This window comes from Typha angustifolia, chromosome 6, assembly GCF_048772165.1.
Source record: "Typha angustifolia cultivar Huaian chromosome 6, ASM4877216v1, whole genome shotgun sequence".
NCBI classification, from domain to species: Eukaryota; Viridiplantae; Streptophyta; class Magnoliopsida; order Poales; family Typhaceae; genus Typha; species Typha angustifolia.
The window spans coordinates 1,446,791-1,456,797 of NC_133244.1; the positions used below are offsets into that span (position 1 = coordinate 1,446,791).

The following is a 10,007-nucleotide window of genomic DNA, read 5'->3' on the forward strand; positions in this document are numbered from 1 at the left end:
GCAAGATCGCTGCTCCTCTCACTTTTTTGTTGAAGGACTCTTTTATATGAACGAATAAAGCCACTATAGCCTTTGAAAAACTAAAAACATCAATGCAATGGCACCCGTTCTAGCGCTACCGAACTTCACCAAAGAGTTCATTGTGGAATACGATGCGTCAGGTGTTGGCATAGGAACTGTACTAATGCAAGGATGACATCCCATTGCCTATCTTAGCAATACTTTATCATAAAAATCTCAGCAATTATCGACTTACAAAAGAGAGATGTTAGTAATTCTATATGCAGTGATAAAGTGGAGGCCTTATTTGATCGGTAAACGATTCATTATATGAACCGATCAAATGAGCATTCCATACTTTATGGGACAGCGTATACACACTCCGGCACAATAGAGATGGGTCACAAAATTACTATGTTATGATTATGAAATCCAATACAAGAAGGGAACGAAAAATAGAGCGGCGGATACACTATCGCGTCAACCCGATACCGCCGAGCTTGCAGCCTATTCTTTTCCTACATTTTCCTTCCTTGATGAGCTAAGGTATGCATGTACATCTGACCCAGATATTTTGAGATTGTTGTAGGAGGTGATGGATGATCCGGAGCACCATCCCGAGTTGGAGAATCAAGATAGTTTGCTACTGGACTGCGGATGCATTCTGGTGCCCACAAATGATGGATTGCGACAGAAATTATTGGAGCACTTCCACCAAACTCCAGAGGCTGGTCATGAGGGTGTCTTGAAGACTTGTAGGAGAATATCTCAGAATTGCACATGGCCAGAATTGAGGCGAGATGTGAGGAGTTTTGTCTATGCTTGCGAAGTCTATCAAAGGGCTAAGACAACCATATTAAAATAGGCCGAATTACTACAGTCTTTACCTATATCGGACCTTGTTTGAGAAGATATTTTTATGGATTTCATAGAGGGTCTTCCACTGGTACGTGGTTATTCCGTTATCTTTGTGGTGGTTGACAGATTGAGCAAATATGCGCACTTTTCAGCATTGTCACATCCGTTTTCGGCCAAGTCTGTGGTTGAAATTTTATTAGAGATCTTACTCGATTACATGGCATGCCATGTATGATTGTCTCTAATCATGATCGTGTATTTATGAGTGACTTTTGGACAGAGTTTTTCAGATTATATGGGACTCGATTGAGCTTCAGTTCGGCCTACCATCCATAGACGGACGATCAAACCGAGGTGGTCAATCAAGATATTGAGCAGTACTTGAGATGGTTTGTTAGAGAGATGTTGAGATAATGGTTGGAGTTCTTACCGTGAGTGGAATGGTCTTATAACACTGCCTACCAAAGCAGCATTGGCATGACTCCATTTGAGGTGGTGTATGGACGCACGGCTCCGACGTTACGCGCTTATGATCCAATGATATCTATAAACTGAACGAAGGTGGACTTAGCGTTGATGAATAGAGACGCCACATTGAGGAGGTTGCGTGCTCATCTTAAACTTGCTCAAAACCGCATGAAGCAAGTTTATGATCGTAGTTATAGGGTGCAAAAGTTTAACATCGGCAGTTGGGTGTTTGTGAGGGTGCAATTGTATCGACAGGTGACCTTACGTCCGATGCATAACCAAAAGTTAGCACATCGCTATCTTGGTCCGTTTTCGGGTGTTGGAGTATATTGGTCCGGTTGGGGTGTTAAAGCGTATTGGTTTGGTTGCATATCTTTTAGAGCTGCTAGAGGGGTCAAGAGTGCATCCTGTCTTCCATGTTTCATTGCTGAGGGAGTGCATTGGAGATCATGAGATCATTGGATCAATTCTACCAGAGCCATTGGAGGAGATAGAGATCGTAGAACTAGTTTATGTACTTGCTAGGCGCCGACAACGATATGATACTAGATTGGAGATGGAGATTTTAGTTAAGTGGCTCGGCAAGCCACCTGATGAGGCGACATAGGAGTTGGGACTGACATTTTGGAGTGTTTCCCTGTCTTTTCACCTTGAGGGCAAGGTGAGAGAAGCGTGGTGGGCTGATACACTTACTTAGGATTTTTTTTTATTGCATTAGGTTTTATTTTCATTAAAATAAAATTTCTATAGGTTGTATTTGAACGTAGGAGGGATCGCGTTCGAACGTCTTTGCGAATACTTGCATCAGATTCGTAAATACAGAGAACGCTTATTGTGCGTTCGAATGCGGTCGGGCGAGTTTGAACGCCTGCACCGCGTTCGCAATACAAAGATGGAGCTTTTGGGTGCATTTGAACGCGATCGGGAGCGTTCAAACGCGATTGATGAGAATTCGCTAGAATTAGGGTTACATATTATTTTAGGACTTGTTGACTAGCTTATATAAATATGTGGATAGCAGCCAACTTCATTATACAATTCGATTATTGATTTTTTGCCTCCTATCATCTCTCTAATCTCTCTCCCTCCTCCCTCTTCACCATTCTTCCAGTTCTACTATTGGTAAGGTTTTTCCTAACTTTTAATCTCCATCGCCTATCGAGTTACTCCTCTTCTTTAGGATCTCGACCACTTTGTTTCCTTCGTCTATATCTCTTAATCACATCCATCATCCACCTTCATCTCTATACCCATCCATAACCCTAACATCCACTCCACCCGTTACCACCACCATCACCCACATTATTCCATGTTTTCGTCCTTACTATAGTTCGAATCTGCAAAGGGTGTAAATATAAAAGTTGTAGGTTAGGAAGTTACGGATCTAACCCAATTAGTTTCGTAATTTTATGAATACCGGAGAATATCTGACGAATATTTTCCCACGGTTGTACGGACTGATTCTTATAATACATTCAGATCTTGAAGGAATCGTTGTGTATCATATTTTTGGTACAAGAAACCATCAAAATGGTATCAAAGCTTGTCATACACTCTGAGAGCTCATGTCCAATGTGGGCGCAGAAGTGGCAGTAACATGGCAGTCTCTCGTAACAACAAAGTCCCCAATTAGTAGAGAATAAAGCTAACTAAGGGTTTAGATATATCAATGGTAACTCTTGCCCTTATGAATTTTGACCACCTAGAGGCATTTAACCCTTCACTAGATGCCTCCCACCACACATGAGATACCGAATTCTAAGCCATTGAGGTGGATAAATATTTCTGTAGCAGCTCATGAAATTGCACCCAGAAGTCACAAATGAAAGCCCCACCTTTCCAAGGGGACCCAAGCCACACTTTTCATTGATCAGGGTTGAACCCTGAGGAAAACTCATTCTCCAAAGAAAGGAGGAGACTAGAGAGAGATCCCTCTAGAGGGAAAAAAAAAAATCTACATCAAGCTAGCTTAGACTAATTCGGATACCACCTTGTTAATTTATGTATAAATTGCTTAGTGAAAAAGTTGCTAAACTGAAAAACTATTGATTGCTTTTTTCAACTGGATATGGTTTTAGCACACATCGCTTAAAACGAGAAGGTTCCATCATCCTTAGTAGCCCACGTGGCACGTGCAACGATGCAAAACAAATCCCGTACCACTGCTTTATACTCGAGATCGGCCACCTCTCCTCCTCCTCCAGAATATACCCTTCCAGATTCCGCGATGCGGAGACCTGAGACCTGAGACCTGAGACCTGAGACCAGAAAAGATAGCCGCGCCCCCCCGCCCCCCCTTCTATTCCTCTCTCATTGAACAGTCCACCTGGTGCCAAATCCGTGAACTCCCCATAACATTAACGGCTACGATTCTTTTTCCTGTGGGTCGAGGGTCGACTGGCCTCATCATTCCCTTTATAAATCACTCCTCTCCCTGACCTACCTTTCTCGCTTGCACTGCGAAAACCGATTTTCCATCTGCAAATTACGATCTCTCGATCTACCGATTCCTCTCCCTGCGAAGATGGCGACGATCCAATCCGTCAAGGCGAGGCAGATCTTTGACAGCCGGGGAAACCCCACTGTGGAGGTATTCGAGATCGATTTCCTTTTCCATCCGTGATCTTTTCTCTAGATTTTGGATTCGAATCTTGTGTTTGCGTTGTCCGATCGTAGGTTTCTGGTCTAGGTTTCGTTAACTGATTAGGAAATTGTTGGGAGTTTTGAAGCGGAGCTTAGGTTTTCGAGAAGTAGTTTGATTACCGTCTGATGTGGTTTTACAGGTGGATGTTTGTCTCTCGGATGGGTCCTTTGCGAGGGCTGCGGTTCCTAGTGGAGCATCAACAGGTAGTTTATACTAACGTGAATGCTTTTGTAAGGTATTCCATTCCTGCTGTTTGATAATTCGGGTTGTAGAATAGTGATGTTTCCGTTCAATTTTAGTCTAAAAAACGGGTTGTTTTCTAGTATCTAAAGCGGGATAAGTGGAAGATGTATTGCGATTTACTAAGTTTTCACTTTTATCACTGTCGATTACTCGATTAGGTATATATGAAGCTCTGGAGTTAAGAGATGGAGGATCTGATTATCTTGGGAAGGGTGTTCTCAAGGTTAGTATCATGTGCGTTTGATTCTTTTTCTCTTTCTCTTGGAAGTGTTTTGAATCTTAATTTTTCAATTGCGTGTTAGTTATGCTTAGTTTTCTCTTGTACTTCAGTCGTAACAATAGCTGATTTGATGGTTTTATGTGGAACATCCAATGCTCAATGTGATGGTTCAGTGCCTGCTGGGAGATAAATTTTGTTTCACATTTATTATTCCTGGCTTTCTTTCACTTCCGTTCTAAGATCCTACAAGTATTAGCAACCAAAAAACAATTTTTAGATTATTTCTAGATAATTATGATAGGAAAGAGTTTAACCAGTTACTTAACCGCTCGGGCCATTAAATGGCTTTGTCCTTTTGCGTTACTAGTTAGCATTAATGTATTTCGTAAATTTTATTTGTTACTTTGGCTTCACTTCAGTAATTAATTCTTAGTCAATAATCGGGTGCATCCTATTGTGGTTTTCTTGTTATTGGCAGCCATTATTAACTAGGCATACTGACACTTTTCTTTTAAATATTCTTCTCCAGACTTAAGTTGTATGTGTAACAACTTCTAGTGGTTAATTGTAACTTTTGGATGATGTTGTAATGTGATTATAAATTTCTAACAATACATGGCTTTTTTTATATGTGCTAAGTGAGAAAAAAATTTCACATAGACAAAAGATCATCTGTAAGAATAGAAATTTAGAGTACCTGAGCTGTTTGTGTTATCAAAATATCTTGTTGAATAAAATACCTGCAGTGACCATATGATCTTTTCTCTCCATAATTCTGGAAAAAGTAAATGAAAAATATTTGCAATTTAAGAATGATATAAAAATGTCTACTGTTGAACTTCTGGAGGTGAGTTCGACATGTCTGTCTGACCTTTAGCTTCTGAAGATAATGTTATTGTGTACTGTAGTGTTGAGGGAAATAAATCTGTAGAAAGGTTCTTGTACGTATTAGTTCACACTTTAGTTCTCAGCCATACTTGATTAATACCTTATTATTGTTTGATGGTCTTTCTTTACAATATTACTTTACCTGGCATCTTATGCTTTTATTTTTAGTCAGGACACATGTACTTGGGTCTCTTTTATGTCATATATGCACTTATAGTTGTTGCATTCATTTTGTGTGCATTTTCATGTCCTATCATTTCCTTCGCCTTTTTCTTTTATTATGTAATTTTATTCTGGCTATTTTTGGTTTAGGCTGTTCAAAACGTTAATGCTATCATTGGACCAGCATTGATTGGGAAGGTATGTGGTGCTTTTATTTTCATGTGTCCTAAGATATCCAGTATAGTGCAAAACTATTTATTATTTGTACTTGTAATATGCCTTTTGCAGGATCCAACTGAGCAGACTCAGATTGATAACTTCATGGTTCAGCAGCTTGATGGGACCTCCAATGAGTGGGGCTGGTGCAAACAAAAGGTTTAGATATTCTATACCTTTGTTTTGCTGTATAATACATTGTTTAAAACTTTACTCTTCATTAGAAGTTGTTCATCTCTTCATGCTTTGATCTTTTTTCTTGGAACGTGTACTCCAGCTTGGCGCTAATGCTATACTGGCTGTGTCACTTGCTGTTTGCAAAGCAGGAGCTCTTGTCAAAAAGATTCCACTTTACCAGGTTTATATAGATGGATTTATTTGCTGTATACGTATTAGATGTTATATGCAGCTAAAAGTCTCCTTCTGTTTGTCAAAACCATCTTGCAGCACATTGCGAACCTTTCTGGAAACAAGAAACTAGTTTTACCTGTACCTGCATTCAATGTCATCAATGGTGGATCACATGCAGGAAACAAGCTGGCTATGCAGGCAATGATCCTAGTCATCTATTCAGCAATTTTATATGCCCTCTAGCTGTTAAATAAACATTCATAGAAGTATTCTTATTTTACCTCTTGTATTTTCTAGGAATTCATGATCCTTCCTGTAGGAGCTTCCTCCTTCAAGGAAGCCATGAAAATGGGTGTCGAAGTGTACCATAACTTGAAGGTAAACCTTTGACAAATTGTACTTGTTATTCTCTATATTTAGTTCTAGATTTTTAATGTTATGTCCTTATTATTCTGTACAGGCTGTTATCAAGAAGAAGTATGGACAAGATGCTACTAATGTCGGAGATGAAGGTGGTTTTGCACCCAATATTCAGGTCTGGTACTAGTCAAACTTTTAGCTAAAGAAATGTTGTTGATAAATATTCATGCACATGCATTTGTCTGTTCACCCCCTTAATGTGTCTCTTAGGGTAGCGTTTATCTTTGGGAATATCTTTGATCTTTTCTTGCATTATAATGACTATAATAGTTTGGATTGTTCAAAACTGCAGATAATATACGGTGAAATAGTGATTTTCCCAATTGCATGACTCCTGTTTACTTTTAGGTCTGTGTATGCCACCTCCAGAGTTCCAAGCTTATAGGTTTTGCACCAAACAGAGAAAAAAGTAGTTCGACAGTGTAAAAGGTCCAGGAATAGTTTATAGCTGTCTTCACAAACATTGTAATTCTGTACCAAAAATATTTCAGTGTTCACACAGAAAGTTAAAGATATTCCTTACAGAGATTAGTTGTGTGGCATGTGCTTTTTTCTGACTGCATTTAAACCAGAAAATAAATATTTTGTGATTTATAGGCCATGAAATATCAAGCTGGTAGAGTGCAGTTGTTATTAGGATGTAGATATGGATAAGTGATATCACTATAATTGATAGGATTTGAAATGAGCGCATCTGGAACAAATTAGGGTTCTCATTTATAGAGGATAAGCTATGTGGGAATTGATTAAGATGGTACCACAAAATGCACCATTAAAGAGATGCAATTTAATTGACAAATAGAAGATTTCTTGAGAGGGAGAGAACCAAAATGACTTGAGAAGGATGTGAGAATTAATTAAGATGGTGCCACAAAATGCACCATTAAGGAGACGCAATTTTATTGAGATAGAAGACGCGTTTGAGAAGGAGAGACAAAAATAGGAGGAAGTAATATGAAAAGATACATTAGCACTCATTTTTAAAAAAGATCTTACATTAAATAGATTTGAATGGAGGAAAAGGATCCCACATAGCCCACCACAATCACAGACGGAATTCATGGTTTCCTGTTGCAGTAAGACATCCCAAATTAAGTCCACCTCTCTCTTAATTTGCATTATTTCAATATTAAAAGAGTATTTGGAGCGCTGCTACTAGATCATATTAGTCTTCATTTTGTAAATTAGTGTCTAGACTATCATTTACAGGACAGATTGTTGAAATGATTTTTCTTTAGCCAGGAATTGACACCAATGTCCATAAGGTTAATGTTAGTTTGGCATCCTCTACCGAGTATTCAAGGTGTTTCACTTTCACCCTCACCAAACACCAATCATTTTTATTGGTGGGGAGATTTAGGAGGATTATAATAATGCGTTTAGAAAGCAAAACTGGCTGACATATGAACCTTTTTGCAGTACCATTATGTTTGTATGATGATGCCTTCTCAGATGCCTTGTGAATTTATTTTTCAGGGGCTGTACCATGTATGCTTGATTTGTGAATTGTAATTATTGTCTTGTTATTTGCTTTACAAAAGGTTAATTTGATGTCATTTGTTTGCCTTTTCTGAAACTGTAGGAGAACAAGGAGGGTCTTGAGCTTTTGAAGACAGCTATTGCAAAAGCTGGATACACTGGCAAAGTATGTTTCATCCACATATCTACTTATATTGACACTTTTAGAGAAACATAAGGCTCGAGGAGATTTATTTTTCTTTTCCTTTTCGGCTGTGCCAGGTTGTGATTGGAATGGATGTTGCTGCTTCAGAATTCTACAATGAGAAGGATCAGACTTATGATCTCAACTTCAAAGAGGAGGTCAGTCTGATTCTGTTGCTTCTGTTATTTGGGTTGTTGACTTGATTCACTTGTCTACAGTGAGTTGTGTTTGTGCTCTTTCATGATATATTTGGGCACTGTTTTTATGCTAGAATCCAGTTTGTTTCCTATTTCCTGTCATTACTTTACATGTTGATTCTCTTTATCTACTTCTATTGCAGAACAATGATGCCTCTCAGAAGATATCTGGAGATAGTCTGAAAAATGTATACAAGTCCTTTGTTTCTGAGTATCCCATTGTATCAATAGAAGACCCATTTGATCAGGATGATTGGACCCACTATGCAAAGATGACGCAAGAGATTGGAGAGCAGGTGCAGATTGTTGGAGATGATCTTCTTGTCACCAACCCAACGGTATATACAAAGGACTGGATGTTTTCTGCCTCTTATCCCTCTTAGCAGAATTTAATGTTTTCCTTTAATTTTACCCCTGCAGAGGGTTGCAAAGGCGATAAAGGAGAAGACATGTAATGCCCTTCTGTTAAAGGTACAACACCATATCTTTCTTCAATTTATTATTTCTAATTATGATCACTTGAATATTGCATTATAATCAAACTCCTATTCATGGTGGTATAGGTTAACCAAATAGGATCTGTGACTGAGAGTATAGAAGCTGTGAAAATGTCCAAGCATGCTGGATGGGGTGTGATGGCCAGTCATCGGAGGTAGGTCAGGATTTTGTGTCTATCATTCTTCTCTTTTTCCTCCACTTTTGGCAATGTTAATTGGTCTTTGCTGTTGTTTTAGTGGTGAGACAGAGGACACATTTATTGCTGACCTTTCTGTTGGTTTGGCCACGGTGAGTTTCTATTCTTCTTGCATCGTGGGGTCTCGGAATATATTGTACAAATAAGATCTTTTTTTACCTTTGAGGAGCTTCTAAACTGTATCTAAAGACCTATCCAGCTAATTCTCCATGTTTGTTCATGAAACAGGGCCAGATCAAAACTGGAGCACCTTGCCGATCTGAACGCCTTGCCAAATATAACCAGGCAAGCTTTCTTACCTTTATGGCAGTAAAAAGCTGTTCCTCGATAATTTTATTTCCATCTAAATCTCCTAATCTTGTTTAGTATCAGACACTTTGTAATAAATGGAAAGGGTTTCTTAAGAAGTTTTATTTCATTTTGGTATCGATGCAGCTGCTTAGGATCGAAGAGGAGCTGGGTTCAGCAGCTGTCTATGCAGGAGCTAAGTTCAGGGCGCCAGTAGAGCCTTACTAGAAGAGGGAGTTGAGGATCAGGAAAGTCATTAGCTGCTCTAGCTGCGTAAATTTTGTTGAGTTGTGCCCTGGACTTTGTTTTCCTTAAAGATCTTAGTTGCTTTGCTCTTACGAGCGTCAATAAACTCTAGTGCCTCTTGCTGTTAGGCCAGCAAAAACAATTGAGTGCTACTATCTCGAGGTGCGTTTTGTTGTCGTACAAGTGTTAACTGGTTATAGAACTATTAAGCTCTTGATGGTCAAAGTTTTTGTCGAAAATTTTCTAACTTGAACGGCAGTCACTGGTTCAGCGATTAGGTGTTTAAGATCCAGTTTCTAAGTACATTGAATGCGTTCCATACAATTAGAACTTATGAACTTACAGTTATAACAGAGAAACCTGCATATTCCCGTGAAAGGCCATCATACATCAAACAAAAACCAGCACCAAAACTAGGGGACACCAACAGAACGAAAACCCAAAACAAA

At 39.0% G+C, this 10,007-nt stretch overlaps 1 protein-coding gene across 1 annotated transcript; it reads left to right on the forward strand.

Moving 5' to 3' along the window:
- Positions 1-3,633: 3,633 nt before the first annotated feature.
- Positions 3,634-9,783, forward strand: LOC140761181 (enolase). Its single transcript, XM_073098399.1, has 17 exons — positions 3,634-3,916; positions 4,110-4,173; positions 4,372-4,436; positions 5,634-5,681; positions 5,772-5,858; positions 5,977-6,057; positions 6,147-6,248; positions 6,348-6,428; positions 6,511-6,585; positions 8,053-8,115; positions 8,211-8,291; positions 8,474-8,668; positions 8,751-8,801; positions 8,894-8,982; positions 9,065-9,116; positions 9,253-9,309; positions 9,460-9,783. Exons 1-17 carry the CDS (start codon positions 3,851-3,853, stop codon positions 9,538-9,540), a joined length of 1,338 nt encoding a protein of 445 aa, XP_072954500.1. The 5' UTR covers positions 3,634-3,850; the 3' UTR covers positions 9,541-9,783.
- Positions 9,784-10,007: the final 224 nt, after the last annotated feature.